General features: G+C 40.8%; 1 protein-coding gene across 9 annotated transcripts in view; it reads right to left on the reverse strand.

Annotated features, from left to right (window-relative positions):
• Positions 1 to 213: 213 nt before the first annotated feature.
• CDC14B (cell division cycle 14B) overlaps positions 214 to 19,384 on the reverse strand; it is a 76,336-nt gene continuing 57,165 nt past the window's right edge. For 3 of the 9 annotated variants that reach the window (XM_030566408.1, XM_030566410.1, XM_030566416.1), the window contains 3 exons: positions 9,223 to 9,339; positions 4,846 to 4,911; positions 214 to 4,579 (listed from right to left, as the gene is read on the reverse strand). In XM_030566408.1, coding sequence (XP_030422268.1) covers positions 4,540 to 4,579; positions 4,846 to 4,911; positions 9,223 to 9,339 — 223 coding nt within the window. In that variant the 3' untranslated portion in view covers positions 214 to 4,539. Of the gene's footprint in view, positions 4,580 to 4,845; positions 4,912 to 9,222; positions 9,340 to 19,384 lie in introns of those variants that run through there. The other 6 variants (XM_030566411.1, XM_030566415.1, XM_030566414.1 and 3 more) reach the window with 5 other exon arrangements.

The raw sequence follows: 19,384 nt of genomic DNA on the forward strand, positions 1-19,384 counted from the left end.
AGAATTAAGAGTTTTCATCATTTTAGTAAATGAAAATTTATCCCCTATAATTGTGCACTTTATGTTGGTCAGCGAGGCAAGATTAATATATCATGCATTTCAGTGAATATCACAAAAATGTTACCATTTGTTGATCTACTGTTGGAAGCCACCCACACCAATGCAGACTCTGACTAATCTGATTGTCAAGGTTGTTGGTAATAAGAAACATCAGGTTAATAGTTTTATTTGTACACAACTCATATTTACAATTATTACTATTCAGTATTTTGTATAAAACAAGTTACAATATGTAATATTTCCAAATGACAAATGCATATCAAACTAAGTTTACAAGACCATCATGAAGCTTTATCTTAAAAATACCTTCAGCAAAATAAAACTCCCATTCTGTCATTCAATCTGATTTAAAAAAATATGATTAGAAATATACAATTTAAAAAAAAATCAGGATGAGCAGTACTGATTTCAGTACGTTTTAAAGAACTTTCCAGACTCTGTACACAAGACAAATGAAAGTCTGCAAACCATTATTATAAAATTGCAGAACAATCTGATTAACATAATTGTTGATTTTCTTCCACTTAGAATGTGCGTCTCATTTTATACAAATCCTAGCTTAATAGTTTTTGTCCAGTCTTTAAAAACTGCAGCACTTTCCTATTTACAGTTGGAACAACAGGTCTAGATCTGGGAGTAACTTTAATATAAATTACTGACACTTTGCTGAAAAGCAGCAACTTGACCCAAGATACCCAATAATTACTATGTATTTTAAGTAGGATTTTCACTATATATATATATCAGTATAAAAGGGCGGATGGTGAAAAAATGATGGGCCACTCACCCAGAATTATACATCCATCACAGCAGGGATAATTAGCTTCTCAGCACACACAAGTACTAGGTCTCCAGCTGCCTGTTTTACATGTACATTCCATTTGGCACACTTTCACAAGTCTTTAGAAAAGAAGCACTTTCTCCCCTCGCTTTCAGAATTGTGGGTAGACAACTTTGGTATATATGGTGCAAATGCAAGGCAAAATGTCAGATTGAAAATATGAGCTAAATGTTAAAATTACATAGGCTCTGAGGAGGTAATGTTGGTCACTAAATAGTAATGCTGATTTGAATAGTCAACTACAGAATGGCAGTAGCATTTGTACGTTTCTCTGCAACTGTAAGATGTATGGAAGTGAAAAATGGTAGCCCAGAATCTTCATACTTAACAAAACTGTGAAACTTTGTTTAGAGACTTTCACTATATGTAATAGACATTTGTGATGGGCTTTGTTTTTCAGTTAAAATCAGTATTTGATGTTTAAAACGATACAAAATTGAAAGTCCGAGAGTTCATTTGGTTTTTTAAAATGTAATTTCAAAGTTTTCTAAAACTTCAAATGCTGGGGTGATTCTTAAAAACAAACCCTAGTCTGATTCTTTTCAGGTTCAACGGACAGTACAAACAACTCAACCTGTGCATATATATAAGCAAATTATACTTATTATATTATTTCGGGGCAGACTTTAACTGAACAAATCAGTTCAGTATTTGCCAACAGATAACTCCTCAGTTTCACTTCAGTGCTGAGGTAAAGCACAAACATGTACACAAAATATGAAAATACTTACAAAAAAAAGAACTGGGAAGGCAGCTGGGAAGTTAAAACTACTACATACTGTCCAAAAGCCTTATTGTGTTTTTTTTTAATCTATTCCTCCCAACCACTTACTATTACCTCATTCAGCTGTTCAGGCTTGTAAAAAGTGGAACTGTGACCTCCCCAGGGTTAGGACATTTAAAATTTTTTTTTACCTGTACAGCACCTAACATCGTGGTGTCCCTTTCAGCTTTAGAGGCAAACATTTTAGTTTTTGAAAAAGATCAAGGAGCTCCAGTTGTTACAGTGGAGGCAAAATCTCTTGCCTTGCATCACTCAGGTAGTAAAAGGAGTGGAATCCCTCACAATGTCCCTGCTGGGGATTCTACCCACCTGGAGTGCATGGAGCCAGTATAGCAGGGCATAGGTGGCCCGAGGGGGGGAGAGTGAGTGTGTGGAATGTGTTATGCGTCAGCTATCCACAACAGGCTGACAGTCCCATTGGGACTGTTAGCTGGCACAAATTAAGAGCAACTGCTAGGCTGGCTCTGACCAGGATAGGGGTAGAGAATCATGAGTTTTGAGTGTTGTCTCTGTTATTAACTCCCCACTCTCTTGGGCTTCCCTGGCAGCTGCTGGAAAGGATGGGGCAGAGGGAAGTCACCCTTTACTAGGTGCTCCCCTATGTTCAGGCAGGCAGCTGCTCAGAGCATTCCAGGCTTATCCAAGAACTGCAGCTGCAGAAGTGAGAGGTATGGGGGAGGCAGCCCCCACAGGGCCTGGGCTGACATACATACTTTGGTTTAAAAAAAAAAAATCCACAAGATTGTTCAGGGAACACATTTTCAATTAATCATTAATTGCACATTCTCTCTTCTAGGTCACTGGTGGAAATTGGACTCACCAGTCTAGCACAATAGGGCCTCTAATTCTTGATCTGTGTAAAAAGCGCTCTGCTACCCAAATAAAAACACAAAGGGGCTGTATTAGCAGAGAGGGAATTGTTTTAAAAAACCCATTGACTCATTTTGTCCCTCCTCCCCTCACAAGGTTAGCAAGGCTCTTGTCCCCAGAATGATGTGGCTCAGCCCCTCGCTCCCAATTGCCCTGAAAGATAATATAAACACTAAGATTACCATTTCCCTGGAGACAAGAGAGTCTCTCAACTGTACAAAGAAAGGAGCAAAGTCAGATGAATCAAAGGGGTTTGTTCTTACAAAAAAAAGATATTAAATACCTGTTCAAGGTTTTGATTCCATACTGGAAGAACCTTTTCTTCTATCTTCTTTACATTCAAGTTGCATAATTAAAAGTTTCAGAACAATTTGGGAGGTGCTTCTGTTAACTTAACAAGTAACCATAGCCTGGACTAATATTCTTCTGCTTTTAGCATCAAAAGCTAGTCAAGCCAACATATTGTTACTTACACTATCTAGGGAACACCCTTCAATTCCATGATGATTTTTTAATGCTCTAATAAGGGGATGAAATTAGATGTAAGTGTCGAACCTTGCCTAGCACTGTTTAAATTTAATAGAAACATTCCCTCCCACTGCAAGACAGTAGGTCTTTCTTCAGGACAAAAAAAACTCTGCTGAGTAACATTTCAACCTTCCTCCCCAGATGTATTTATACAGAACTCATAAAAACAAACTTCTTTTTACTGTTGGCTATGCAGTAGCAGATCTGTTCTGAGGAGTGTGCACATGTCAAACGTGATGTTGGCAAACAAAGATATTGTGGGGGAAATAAGCTGTTCAAATATCATACGATAAAGCTGGAGGGAAACATTTCTGATTTAGAAGAGAGTACTGAAAAGGAAATAAACAAAATTTCAAATCCTAGGTCACCTTTAAGAAATTACAGTGACATTTAACAGATAATTAGGTATCTAGGGCTTTTTTTGTTTTGGTAAACAAAAGTACCTGGATGTTTAAAGGAGCACCGCCACCTTGAAATAACCATTTTTTAAAAATGACTGACTGCACCTGCTCCCCACTGCCAATTTCAGTGGTTTTACAATCACAACTCTTTTTTTTTTTAAGTGCCTCTATTTCCCCCAACCCCCAGTATGGAAGAAAATGATTAAACAAGGGAAACTATGACAATGACCATAAAGATGGTCTGATGCATAAACTTTAGGAAGTATTACCATGTCTGAAAAATTGGGAACCTTAGATATTACCTGTAGCACAAGTAGGTAAAAAGTTTTCAACTAGCCATGTAATCTAAAGTTGATGGTGCTGCTTCAAATTATAAACTCTGGTAGAAAAGTCAATGTTTTCAAGCAATTTGAGCAACTAAAAGCTATTACTAATAAAATAGTTAACAGCTTTTAGTTAATTTTTTTTAAAAAAATACTTTGAAATAAAGCAGTCTTTGGCATACAGTAATTAGTCTGGGTATTTAACATTACAGCTTCATAAAAAAATCCATACAAAATAGGGAAGGCTATCCAAATCAACAGGAAAGTACAATGTTATGAGAATAAAATCTTGCCTTCCCAAGATTTGCTCTGTATTGGAGACTGAGATCAGCTTGGACGGACAACAGTGAATTAAATATTTAAAAGCTCCCACTGCATCTTCACTTCTTATGGTGGCCAGCAGCTGATTGCCATCACAATTACACACATGCATCATACCCACTCATAAACTCTCTTTATAATAGAGAGTTTAGATAGTTACACCTGAGTCTAAATTTACAAGCTTTTTTTAACATTTGAGAAAACGTTTAGAATTAAAAAGCTGAACTGTTTGTCAAGCATCTTAAACAGGTCATCTTCTACAAATTAGGAGGAGTTTTTCTGGTAAATCTTAGCTGCATTTTGCAGTTAATTTCTTTGAAAGGAAAGACTTTTTAAGTTCCATAGCAATATTCCATTCCTCCTCTCCCCTCCCCCCCCCCGTCAGCATCCTCTTCAGTCACTTCTTTTTACTTAACGCAGCACTGTCCTGGTCCTTGGTATGGAGTGACCACTGAAATGATAAAAAACAGATTTATGAGGAATAAAAACCATCCCATTTGAAATTCAAAAAACAAAGCAAGTGCAAAATCTTTCTAACATTACTGCCAGTGTAAGCTAAGTTAAGCATAATAGTACAAAGAAAAAATTGTAAAGAAAAAGACTTGATACTTTTATAGAGAATAAATTATCAATTGTAAAGAAAGCACATACTACTGTTCTGATTACAAAGAGTAGGAAAAAAGCCTTTGTAAAGAAAAAGCAGAGGATTCAAAGTACCATAATTTCATTAAGCGCATTTGCTGTAAAGCATTCCTTTTCCTTTTCTCCTTCTGAGGTATCAGACTGTGGGAAAATTAGAAAAGAATGGAAAAGAAATATTAATTTTTTTAAAGCTAGAATTAGATCACAAACAGACAAAGCTCTGGTGTGCTTCTCTGGTGAGAAAAAAAGCTAAGAGACCTATACATTAATTGTTGCATATATTTCCCCTTTCCTGCCAACAGAGTCACAATTATTCCTTGGCATAATGATTCCTATAGTCCAATTCCACTGAGCCCCCCAAATCCTCACTACACTATTTCCTCTCTTCTAAATTGCTAACAACGAAGGAGCTCAAGAACTTGTTAAATACATGGAACACTAATAGTGTAATGAGTGGGACAATAGCTTAATTTCTATCCATTTTGAAGGGAAGAGGGTTCTGTTGGTTTCTTTACTTCATGCAGCTGGTGTTGGAATTTCTCAAGCCTCTACTGGATAGGTTACAAGGGTGGAAGGTGAGGGGGGAGTTTGGGAGACAGGGGTCCTTTTCCTGGCTCAGTCACTGCCTTGCTGTGTGCCTCAGTTTCCCAGTATGTAAAATGGGGATATGAACACATGCTGTGTCCATCTCTGTAAAGCACTTTGAGTTGCATGGATGAAAAGCAGTTTAAGTGTTCAGTAGTAGGATTATTCCAGTTTTTTGTTTCAAGATGGGATAAGTATTAAATGTTGCCTCTACTGAAAATGGTCCAATTAAATAGATTAACAATAAGAATTTAAGGAGTGTCTGCATTCTGAAAGGAAGAGAGAAGAGGATAAAATTTCACCATAAAATGATCTGATAAATGCACTTTGTAAAATGTGAACTCTGACCTATCACTTATGAACCAATCTACAACAGCCATGTCCTAGCGATGAGAAAGTGAGGTGCCAATTGACCAAGTCAGTTAACCTAATGTCACAGAGCAGATCATGACCCGAGGCTGCAATATGAATCCCTTGCAGTTCCATTACATTCTCCCATCCACACTACAAACAAAGTGCCATGTTAATACCTCCTCTCATTCTGGACAGCCAGGCATTGACAAAGGCAGATATATAGCGTCACCTGAAGGAAAAGGCAAAATATTGTACATATTGGCTTGATTGTTCAATCATGAGATGGCTTCATAAATCTCATGAGAAAACTTGAAGTAAATATTGTAGTTTTACTGGGAGATGAGTCATTCTGGACCCACTACTTAACAATTTCTTCACCGTTTGAAGGATGAGGAAGGACTCAAATCTGAGGATATAATGCTAAGAATGAATTTTTGATCACAGACTGTGATTCAGCTACAACAAAACTGAAATCTGAAGAAATCAATGCAAAACCTATAAATAAAATGAGATTCAATGAAAAAAATGGAAACAGTGGTCATATAGGAAAGACTATTAAAATACACAGGCACCAAATAAAAGAGTACTGGCTAGGCAGCGATGTCCAAAGAATCAAAGGGTTTATATTGGATGATAAAGTTTACATAGATACAATAATATTGTGTCACAAAAGACATGCTGAGTTAGATTAACAACAATACTACAGTATTAATAGAAGTCAGAACTCTTCTCCTCGACTCTGCATTTATTAGGCTTGAATTGGAATAATGCAGTCAGTTTGGGGGACACCCTCCCCCGCCCCTTTTTTTTTTTAAATAAGACAAGTTGAATAAACTTCAGGCAAAAAGGATGGGAAGCCAGTTTTTGTTTTGTTTTGAATACACTAATGGAAGGTCCATGATGTCACCCATTGATTGCATATCCTTTACCAAATGGAGAGCTGCAAAAGCCTTCTCATTCTGTGATAGACTGGCTCCATACAAGATTTCTCCAGAGGCTACAGGTAAATAAAAACACATCCATATCGTAGGGAGGACACTCTTTATAATGCCCATGAGAGGGTATAAATTTAATCACATGATGCTTATATGAACTACAACCAAGCTGCCTTTTTTTTCATGGAAAAAGAACTCCAGAATTGTGACCTTATTGGATGGCACTATTTTGCTTTGAGATATCCTGAATGGCAGGATCTGGTCATCAACTGATTGAAGTAGTATGGTCTCAAAGTTAAGTATTAGAAACATGATCAGATACAGTTTAAAGTGAAAAATCTGGGGCAAAAGTTTCAGAAGCAGTGTCAGAAAGACAAATTACAAATACTGTACAAAGTTAGTGCTCATTTATGAACTGAGGAATCCCTCATCTGCAAGAGCACAAGTCTTTCCTCAGAGCCAGAAGGCATCATGCCAGGTTTGTAAAAGATATCTCCAAATGGTAGCACTTCTTCATATAATAATTTATCAGAAGGTCTTTTTTTCATTGTGACAAATGAGAAGAAAGGAACTGGGAATGCCTGCTGTTCTCTAGAAAGGAGGATCTATTCATAAGGATGTTTTCCAGGAACTGAAATGGTATGTCACTGAACGGACAAATAGCTACAGAGCTAAGAGGCTCAAAAGCAGAAGAGGCATGAAGAATATAAGAAATAGCCAGAACCAGAGAGGTCAGCATGGACAGAAATCAGTACTGATAAAAACAATGCAGTCAAGGAGACCTAATCAAACCAAACAATTATACAAAAATTAAATATAGCTTTTAACTATTTGTTAATATGAATCAAATGGTATATAATACCCTGAAAATTCTCTCAATGTTACATCAGAAGTGACCTGCAGGTTATCTTTTGCCAACCATTAGAAAATTCATTTTGTTTGTTTGTTTTTAAATAGTTTTAATTTAAGGATAAGGGCAGAAGGAAGAGAAAAGGAAATTCTACAAAACACTACCACCTACTAAGTTTGTATTTATGGCACATAAACACCAACTCATAAGTCCTAGTTGCAAGTCTAATGATTCACTCCTCCCAACAAAATAAGGCTCTTCTCTTCAGCATTTATTGATAGACGAATTAAAAGATATTCACAACAAACACAAGACAAAAAATTGTCACTTTAAAAAATAAAAAACTATTTGAAACTGCTGTATGACATATAAGCCACAGATTATATGGGATTTGGATTTAATTTGTTTAGATCTTTTGTTTTCAAACTGCAAGTTGCAAGCCCTCTTGGCAGTTTCACTCCCAAAAAAGAGAAATATATATTTGGTATCTCTCTTCCACAGTGTACGGATATCTGTGAATGTGAAAGAGGACAGCACTAGAAAAAAAATACTGATGGCTTTAAATTCCCCTAATTAATGGTTGTGTAACCTACAGATGTGAGCTAGAATCTCAGGCTCATTTCCAGCACAACTTGGGAGGGTCTAGGTCTGCATACCTGCTTTGCACATGGATGGATACAAGAACTCGTGTGGTAGCTGTCAGAAATAAATATACTTTGTACCCTTACACAAAAGAAGGCACTCACACTCTTGTTTTAAACCATCCACATTTTTAATTCTCCATGTGCTTGTAGAGCAGACTATCTAGTTTAAATTCTGAATTCTTTTCCCATTATAAAATCTCATTACCAGCACTATATCTCATATCATATACACACACACACACACTTTCTACGCATTTTCTACACCTCTGTGATACAAAGCCAGTGTGCTTCTATGGTTTATTTTCTCATATCTCAGTGGTCAGTCCAATTCATCTTAGTTTTTATATTTCTTTCTCTTTCCATATTAATCCTTGCCAAGACGGAGGAGTCCCTCCCCCAAAAGAGAACTGTGAAACGTTGTCTAACATTTTCGCTAAATATTGAAGATACCCTCTTTTCCACACAAGGCAAGGAAATAGATCTTTTCTGTGCTGAATGGTTGGCTTCAATCATCCAGATTCTTTGACTTTCCAGAAAGAGTGGAACTTTTAATGTTTATTTTCTTATTGGATGGTTAGGCCAATAGAAAAAAGGATGACAATACATTTGATCTTACAGCAGTAGAGAAGGGTGTTACAGAGGAGATATTTATGAATATTTGACAGAAGTTAGTTCTTTGCCATCTGAATTTCTAATTTGTTGCACTTGTACTGTTTCTCAACTCCCCCCTGCACCCTTCCCTCCACCACACTGTCATATACAATCTCTCACCAGTTTTTTAAAATTCGTTTCTGGAGAGGTTTCTTCATAATACCTGTAGATATTGTGATGGGAACTATTAAATCAGCAAACTCCTAAATTCAGTAATCGTTAAATCATACATCAGAACCACAGTACAAGTCTTCCAGTTTCCAGAATTCACTCAGAAATGTATGACACAAGAGATTCAAAGCTCCAGACAGTCTCATTACATGATACATTTTAAAATATTTTAATTAATTCCTTGTCACTAGGAGGCTAATATTCCCTCAGACAAAGTCCATCACCAGCTATGGACATGCCAGCTCAAAAGAGTAACTCTCACCTTTTTAAACTGCTTTTTCTTGCAGCAGACCTGGTAGTTCTTTTATTAATGTCTGCACTGCCAGAAATGCTAGGTTCAGACGTTTTACTTTTCTGAACACTGGACTGTAGAATTACTCTGAAAAGAGTCGGAAAAAGAAAATTATATAACCTGAAAGTTTACCAGAGGAAAAAACTGATAAGAGGATATAATACTGTAGCACAAAGAACAGATATATCGGTATGTGTGTCATATGGCTCTCCACAAATAATTCTTGAAAAAGGGTTCTTTGCAGACTGAGGTATACAATTTCCTCTCGGTAATGCCTTGTTAGTAAGTTAATTCTTGCAGTATTACTAGTTTATTTTTACTTTACTTATTTTACATTCAATAAGATTGTCAAGGCGCTTTTCTTTTAGCATTAATACCTTTTTAGGAAGAAGGGGAGAAGGTAGAAATGAAGTGAACAAAAAGCTGATATTTCAAGTGCTTTGTACTGAAAGAGCGAGCAACATGAAGAGCCTAATAGAGAAGCAAATGTTATTTTCCCACAAATGACATCTCGGCTGATGCAAAAGGAATCACAACTCTCAACAGCTCCTGAAGATCAGAGTCTAAATCTCCAACCCATAACATGGTCATTTGGAACACACAGTCTGTAAAAAGCTTTGTTACAGTTGACCCGGGTTCAGTTTTTAGTTGACAATGCTGGTGTTTTGCTGTTAGAAAACAGGGAGTGACCACACCACACTTGTAGCATGCTTTTCAAAAATGCTGACCACCCGGCATCTCCCAGCAGACACTGGCAGCAACAGGCACAAAACACTCTTTAAAAATCAAGTCACTTGTACCCTTTGCCATCCCCCATTTTCCCTCTCTCTTTCGTTTTGCCTTGCCACATCCCACCATGTTTCTGCTTATACTATGGGAGAGTTTGTTTTTTTTTAAATTACTCCATATGGCACCTGCCACAGTTTTGGATACTCAGTTAATAATTATTATATAATAGAAGGGTAGGAGGGACCCTCCTCTCATGACATCAATTAAATCATTTTAGCAAGGCATTTCCCACTCAATTTGAACTCTGCCCTCACAGAACCAACTAGATTCTGAAACTATTATAAGTCTAATTTGTCCATGAAGTGAAATAGTTCATTGTTATGCATGCCACACATTCTGGTTACTTTACCTTACAAAAGGTCCTGTGGCACTTTATAGACTTAGGCCATGTCTACATCTAAAATTTTGCAGCGCTGGTTGTTACAGCTGTATTAGTACAGCTGTATAGGGCCAGCGCTGCAGAGTGGCCACACTTACAGCAACCAGCGCTGCAAGTGGTGTTAGATGTGGCCACACTGCAGCGCTGTTGGGCGGCTTCAAGGGGGGTTCGGGGAACGCGAGAGCAAACCGGGGAAGGAGACCAGCTTCGCCGCGGTTTGCTCTCGCGTTCCCCGAACCACCCTGCAAACCGCAGGGAAGGAGACCTGCTTGCTCGGGGGTTCGAGGAATGAGAGCGCAAACCGGGGAAGGAGACCAGCTTCGCCGCGGTTTGCTCTCGCGTTCCCGGAACCACCCAGCAAACCTCAGGGAAGGAGACCTGCTTGTTTGGGGAACGCGAGAGCAAACCGGGAAAGGAGACCAGCTTCACTGCGGTTTGCTCTCGCGTTCCCCGAACCACCCTGCAAACCGCAGGGAAGGAGACCTGCTTGCTCGGGGGTTCGAGGAACGAGAGAGCAAACCGGGAAAGGAGACCAGCTTCGCCGCGGTTTGCTCTCGCGTTCCCGGAACCACCCAGCAAACCTCAGGGAAGGAGACCTGCTTGCTCGGGGTTCAGGGAACGCGAGAGCAAGCCGGGGAAGGAGACCAGCTTGATTACCAGAGGCTTCCTCAGGTATGCTGGGATACCTGCTTATTCCACGGAGGTCAAGAAAAGCGCTGGTAAGTGTCTATACTTGATTACCAGCGCTGGATCACCAGCGCTGGATCCTCTACACCCGAGACAAAACGGGAGTACGGCCAGCGCTGCAAACAGGGAGTTGCAGCGCTGGTGGTGCCCTGCAGATGTGTACACCTCCTAAGTTGCAGCGCTGTAACTCCCTCACCAGCGCTGCAACTTTCTGATGTAGACAAGCCCTAACAGATGTATTGGAGCATAAGCTTTCATGGATGAATACCCACTTCAGTATTCACCCACGAAAGCTTATGCGCCAATACGTCTGTTAGTCTATAAGGTGCCACAGGACTCTGTCACTTTTTACAGACCCAGACTAACACGGCTACCCCTCTGATACTTTACAATAACTTGTTCTTTGAGATGTGTGGTCCCTATGTGTAGTCCACGTGAGGTGCACAGGCATTTGATGTGCCTGAGACCAGAAGATTTTTCTTAAGTAGTGTCCACTGATCTGTGTCTGCACACTCTGAACATAAGGCATAAGGGCTCAGCGTGGACAGGCTGCTTCTCCAGCTCCCATACCACCAGAAATCACTTTAGGAAAGGATCTGAAGTAGAGGGGAAGGAGAACAGGTAGTGGAATACATATAGGGACCACACACATCTTAAATAACTCCAGTAACTGTAAGGTAAGTAACATGAATTTCTTTGAGTGATGGTCCCTATGAATATGTCACATGAGAGGACTCAAGAGTACTACTCATTGAGGACAATGGTGTGAGGACCGCAATGTACTACAGATTGCAGGACACATCTGTTGAAAAAGTTTGTACCAGGGCATAATGTCTAGCAAAAAGATACGCACACAACCACATGTTGCTGCTCTACAGAAAGGAGATAGCCTGAAGAAAAGCTACTAAGACAGCCTGGGTTCTGGTCAAGTGGGCTCTCTCACTTTGTGGAGGAGGTGTCACCATTAGCTCATAGCAAAGCAGGATGAAACCTGAAATCCATTTGTAAAGTGTCTGTGAGGAAATTACTTCCCCTTTCATCCATTCAGTAAAGTAAACAGTGTCAGAGATTTCCTGAAGGGTTTTGTCTTGCAGATACAACACCAAGGCTCAACAGACATCCAAAGAATGGAGCTTCCTCTGTTTTCTGGTGGTGTGAGGTTTTGGGTAGAAAACAGGTAGATATATGACCTAATTTAAAGTGGAATTTGGAGGAAACTTTTGGAACGAATGTGGGGTGTAACATCAAAGAAATCTTATACTTCTGGAAGACCATGTAGGGAGAGTCTGCCATAAGGAATCCAAAGTCACTTACTCTTCTGACAGAGGTGACTGTGGTCACAAAGGCCACCTTCAAAAGACAAATGAAGGGAGCAGGAAACTACAGGTTCAAAAGGAGGATTAATGAATGCTGACAATGAGAGACTGAAGACTCAAATCGGTATAGGTTTCAGTACTGGGAGGAAAGGTTCTATCAAGGCTGTTTGAAAACCTCACAATGGATTAAGACCAAAACAGTTTTCCACTACAGAATGGAAGGCCTTAATCATTGCCAAATGCACTTTCAGTGAGCTGAGTGATAAATCAGACATTTTTAACATAAAGGAACTAGTCTAGAATGGTAGGGATCTCTGAGCCATTTGGACGTATCTGAGGATGCAGACATCAGATAGAAAATTTCTTCCATTTCATCATAGACACTTTCCTGCTATTATTGAGAATGGACTGTTCTGCCTCTGAACCTGACCTCTCTAAGCTCATCATCCATCCAAATACCAGGCTTAGACTGAGCGATGCTGGGTTTGGATGAATGGTCTTGCCTTTCTCTTAAGTCAGCTGGTTCAGAGATAGACAGGAAGCCATCTGAAGGAAGCCGGTGAACCAAAATTGTCTCAACCACTAGGATTGGCCAATGCTTTTTTCCTGCTTGATTTTCCTCAGGCTTGAGGTAAGAGGGGAATGGGTGGCAAAGCATCCATTAGTGGTGCTGACCATTTTACTAGGAATGCCTCTTCTCAGGAATTGTACCCCTGAGCTACCTGGGAACACTAGACTAGGCATTTCTAGTTTTCCTGGCACAAAAAAGACATCCCACAACAGGAATCCTGACTGTTAGAAAATGCTCCGTATCACTGAGCTGTGAAGTTTTCAATCCTGGTCTGTGGAACTGCCTGCTGAGGCTGTCTGCCGAAGTGTTCATTACTCCTGAAAAGTGCACTGCCCAAGAGAGTGATCTGATGTCAGATAAACCAATTCCAGAGACTGATCATCTTCATGCAAAGAGTGGTGGTCTGCTCTGCTTCATGTTTGTTCATGCAGAGCTGCCGGGGTTGGGGGCAAGTGGGGCAATTTGTCCCAGGCCCCGGGCCCCCCCCAGGGCCCCCCAGAAGAATATAGTATTCTATAGTATTGCAACTATTTTTTAATGGAAGGGGCCCCCAAAATTGCTTTGCCCCAGATCCTCTGAATCCTCTGGGCAGCCCTGCGTTCATGTACTATACTGTAGTCATACTGCTCAACATACTGAATATGTAGGACATGGATGAAAGGCAAAAGCCTTCTGTAGGATTTGAGTACTGCTTGCAGTTGGAGGAGACGTGAAGCTTGAATCTTGCCAAGTCCAAGAACCTTGAGCCACCTGTTCATCCAGATGTGCTCCCTAGCCTGATAGGGAGGCATATGCAACTAGTTTTTTCATGGGTGCAGGGGGAACAAAGGTAACCATTATGCCCATATCTTCTCTTTTCCCACCAAGTCGAAGATCTTCAAAACACTGTGTGGAAGTTACACTCGCTTGCCCAGCTTGTCTCTACTCAAGAGCATAAACTGTTTGCAACTACACCTGATGATTTCAGAGAAGGAGTCCATATGAAGGACCATATAGCCTAGGATCTCCCAGGGCTCAGTCAAAGCTGGGAGATGAGGTCCGTTAGAGCTTGCAATCCGTCCTGGGTAAGTATGCTTTGGCTGTTATAAAATCCAAAAACTGCTCTAGTAAAAAAGTCTATAGTTTGCACAGAAATTAAAGTGGACATTTCTAGGTTTCCTTCGAGCTATAAGGATTGAAGGAAGCTGAGCAGGGATAGAGCCGCCAACTGTACCTCTTTCCCAGTATGACTGACTTATGAGCAGCCAGTTGTTTAGGGAGGGAAATACTGGGGTGCCCTGGAGATGCTGGTATGCTGCCACCATGGATAGCGTCTTCAAGAAAACCCTTGACCGATCAAGAGACGGAAGGAAAGCTTTCTGTACTAGTAGTGGTCTAGGCTCACCATAAAGTGAAGCAACCTCCTGTGTGCTGGGTGAATGTCTATGTAAAAATAGGCCTTCTTCAAATATAGAGTTGCAAATCAGTTGTCTTTGTTTAGAGAGAGGATTATAGAGGCCAGGGTGACCTCTCTCAGTCTTGATCAGAGGATGAAGATATTTGAGATCCACCGGTGGTAATGATCTCTAGAACCATCTGTCCGACATGATCTGATGTTGCACCTGAAAGAAACAGGCTAAGTAGCCACCAAATGGAGCATAGGTTTCCCAGGCTCAGGGCTGCTTTCCCCATGGCTCCTGCCCAGGCTCTAGGCCTCCCAGGCTCAGAATTTCTGCCCCCACCCCGGCTCCTGCCCAGTCTTGGGGCTTCAGCCCCCGTGTCTCCTGCTGTGGCTCCTGCCAGGGCTGAGGCACCCATTTTTCAAATTGTTCATGGCCTCTGGGTACAGGCCCCATGGGCCCATGCCTTAATCCACCACTGACACTAATTAGCAGCTAGGTGCCCACGGTTGGGGCACTCTCACCAGTGCTGGGGAGATCGGACCTACCTCCACCTCTGGGAGCCTCCTTCAGCTGCAGGAAACTCCGCAGCTGCTGCCTTCAGAGCTGGGCACAAGAGTGAGCATGGCAATGCTGCAATCCCCCTACAATGGTTTTGGGACTCCCCCACAATCCCCTTTTGGATCAGGACACCCACAGTTACACCATGAAATGTCAAGTGTGAACATCTGAAATAGTGAAATTGACCAATTTTAAGACCCTCTGGCCATGAAATTGACCAAAGTGAACTGTGAATTTGCTAGTTAAAACCATGAAGAGGAACCAGATAAAGCTGGAAGGGCCAGTCTGAAGTTCACTATATTGACTCAGGAGTCAAAGTCTCTCACCAACTCTACCCATTCCTGATTAATAAGGCCATAGTCCCTGGTAATGAGTTTCTGGAATATCAAAAACAGTGGGATTTTTTCTTTTAACATGGAGAACTCTGTGTTTAAAATGGTCTGCTGACCACAGGATATTAGCAGGAACTTTAATAGTTTCCAAGAGTTATACAGAAAGACCCCACTTTCTTCTGGAGAAAAACAGGGAGAAGGCTGCTCCAGAGACATGGACTCATCTCCAGAGAAGTCAGGTAACTGCAGTTGAAGCCCGACTTCTGCAGTGTGGAAGGAGCCAGCCAGGCTTTGTGATGGGTCTGGATGAGGTTAGCCCGAAGAGGCTAAAGCTTGATGTTTTCTAGCACTGCTAAAAGCTCTCTCTCTCTAGATGGAGACGCAATTCGATAAGAGGATGAAGAGCCTAAAGAAGATAGATTACAAAGAGGAAAAGAATGCTGATCCAGGGCAATGTAAAGGCTCAGCAGATGAACAACAGACCTACTGCTGCAACGGTAAATGTTACCTCTCCAGATAGAAGAACTGAAAAAGGCTGGAGACAGCCTTATTGTACCAAGGAACCCCAGAATGGATCTCAGATTCCATTCCACATGGTAGTAAAGTTTACTCTGGAGGGTCTTAGAACTAAGGCATCAGAACCCACAATCACAGAAACCTCAAGAGGTATTACTGGGGATGGCCCCCTGCCGAAGCATATGATAGAGAAAGAAGAGGAATGGCTATCAATTGTCAAAAGACTTATCCCCTTGCACAATCTCAGCACTTAATTGTAACAGAGCAGATAACACCTATATAGACATCACTGAAACAGAAGTACACAGTGCCCAGACATTACCCAGACCTCCCTTGGGTCTGATTAGTCCCCATCAATAACACCCTCTGATCCAAAGAATTATTTGGTAGAGAGGACTCTCTTGTACACTTGGCCCCAGAATCTTCGCTGCAAGACTTCTGTGAATAGGACTGAAAGGAAATGTCACAGTGAACAAGAAAAACTCTTAAGTGTCAAAAAAGGAGATGAGCCTCCAGCTCATTACCCTTCCTTGTTTTCTTGGGGGTTGTTAGGTCAAAGATCCAGTCTGCCCCTATTTTGGAGCCACCGCCAGATCTCACTGAGTTCCATGCTCAGAATGGCTCCTCTGCGGATGCAGGAATATTTGCCCCATAGCCTTCTCCATCGATGGCAGATGATGGATGCTTCAGCATCCTCTCTTTTCTGGATCTTTGGGTGTAGTGGGAAGTGAAAGCCACACAACCTATACATTGCCTCAGGGACTGACCCTTGTGCAGACACCAGAAATGCTGGTCAGTTAGCAACATCTTAGCACTGACATACAGTTAAAAAAAAAAATTCCAAGGCAGATACTTTATCTCCAAACATTGATATAGGAATCAGACAGGATTTATACCACAGGTACCTGGAGACCGCACCAAGTTGAACACAGACACTTTCCCAACAGAATTATACAAAGAAGAGGAATGAAATTAACACAGACTACTCTATTAATAATAAAGCAAACATTCACAACAACTCATAACCATACACAAAGTAATGGAAGAAAATGGCCCAGACAGTTCTGGAGTAAAAAAAACCTCCAGATTCCAAAAATGTAAAGTCTCTTTGCAATCTATATTGCATTATCAAATATTATGTAAATTCTAAGCTTTCATATTAAAAATAAATGCTGTCTTTTCACTGCTGTGGAACAATCGTTAGAATGTGAACCGATCTGCTGCCACTTTGTTAATTCAGTTTGGCAAGAAAGTTGTCTCCAAGCAAACAATACTAACAGCAACGAATGCTAGAATTCCCTCTCCACCAAACTTAACGCTTCAAAGCCTAACTGGAACAAGAGACCCTGCCTACCCTAAAAAAATAATCACTCTTAAATATGTCTATGGCCAAGTCATGTTACAATATGGTTTATGCTTGCTTGTGTGGACAGAAAGGAAATAGTGAGAGAAACCTGTTTTAGTCTTAGCAGGGCTTAAATATTAACATTGAAGCAGCATAAGCAATCTCCCCATAAAAACATAAGAATGGCCATACTGGGTCAGACCAAAGGTCCATCCAGCCCAGTATTCTGTCTGCCGACAGTGGCCAATGCCAGGTGCTCCAGAGGGAGTGAACCTAACAGGTGATCTTTCTCCTGCCATCCATCTCCACCCTCTGACAAACAGGCTAAGGACACCATTCCATACCCATCCTGGCTAATAGTCATTAATGAACTTAACCATCATGAATTTATCTAGTTCTCTTTTAAACCTTGTGATAATCCTAGCCTTCAACCTCCTCAGGCAAGGAGTGCCACAGGTTGACTGTGCGCTGCGTGAAGAAGAACTTTTATTTGTTTTAAACCTGCTGCGCATTAATTTCATTTGGCGGCCCCTAGTTCTTATATTATGGGAACAAGTAAACAACTTTTCCTTATTCACTTTCTCCACATCACTCATGATTTTATATACCTCTATCATATCCCCCCCTTAGTCTCCTCTTTTCCATCACACATAAAAATAAAATTAGAACATCTCCAGAAATGTCAGTCTGTAAGTAGAAAAACTTGGTGGCTAATGCAACATCAAGGTTGCTAAGTTAAGGAAGCTAAGTAAATGTTCCCACATTCCCTCTGCCACATTGTGCATTCTTTATACTTTATGGCCTTGACAATGTAAAACAGAGAAATTCAGGTACACATTTAGCTAGGAAAGCAGGAATATAACTAGGGCCCTACCAAATTCATGGTCCACTTTGGCTGATTTGACAGTCAAAGGATTTTAAAATTTGTAAATTTTATGATTTCAGCTATTTAAATCTGAAATTTCACCATGTTGTAATTGTAGGAATCCTGACCCAAAGAAGAGTTGCAGGGGGGTTGCAAGGTTATTGTAGGGGAGATTGTGGTATTGCTGCCCTTACTTCTGCGCTGCTGCTAAAAGGCAGTAGTGCTGGGCAGATGAAGAGTGGTGGCTGCTAGCTGAGAGCCCAGCTCTCAAGGCAGACCCGTCTCCAGCAACAGTGCAGAAGGAAGGCTGGAATGATATGGTATTGCCACTTTTACATCTGTGCTGCTGCCTGGAGAGCTGAGACTTCAGTCAACATCTGCTACTCTCCGGCCACCCAGCTCTGAAGGCAACAGTGCAAAAGTAAGGGTGCAATGGTATGGTGTGGAGATCTGTACTTCTGCGCTGCTGCTGGCAGGGCACCACCTTCAGAGCTGGGCATTCAGCCAACAGCCGCTGCTCTACAGCCACTCAACTCTGAAGGCAATGCAGAAGTAAGGGTGCCAATATCATGACCCCCTAAAATAACCTTGCGACACCCCCACACACACACCCCGCAACTCCCTTTTGGGCCAGGACCCTCAATTTGAGAAATGCTAGTCTCCCTCATGAAATCTGTGTATTATAGGGTAAAAGCACATGAAAGACCAAATTTCACAGCAGGAGACCAGATTTCACAGTCCATGACACATTTTTCATGGCTGTGAATTTGATAGGAACCTTAAATGTAACATATTACTAAATATCCATAACGTGGCCAAATTAACATTACTATGGGAATCTTACTTTTTGCTTTTCCTGGTTTTATATTTTAATTGTGTAACCTTAACACTTACTTTATGTTTTGTGCAGTTAATACAGATCTGCAAATATACAAAAAAGCATTAAAGCAAATGTGTTAGCAATTTTGATCATCTGTTGGTTGTGAATTTTATCTGAAGGACGTATGCTCTTCCATGACACTATGAAGTTAGGATGACTGTCCATAAGAAATTTAATCCTGCTTCTAGGTCTAAGGCTTAACTACAGGAAATGGTACCATTCTATCAATTACACACACATCCATTATTTCACACATTCATAGATTTTAAAGCCAGAAGGGACCTTTCTGAACATTTAGTCTGACCTCCTATGTAACACAGGACATCTCGGTATCAGCTCCTGCTTCAAGTTCAATAGCTCTGGCTGAACTAGAGCATATCTTCTAGAAAAACATCCAATCTTGATCTGAAAATTGCCAGTGTTGGAGAACCCCCACATCCCTGGATAAGTTGGTCCAATGGTTAATTATTCTTACTTAAAAGTTTGCATCTTATTTCTAGTCTGAATTTGTC

The sequence above is a fragment of the Gopherus evgoodei genome, chromosome 6, assembly GCF_007399415.2.
Source record: "Gopherus evgoodei ecotype Sinaloan lineage chromosome 6, rGopEvg1_v1.p, whole genome shotgun sequence".
Taxonomy (NCBI): Eukaryota; Metazoa; Chordata; order Testudines; family Testudinidae; genus Gopherus; species Gopherus evgoodei.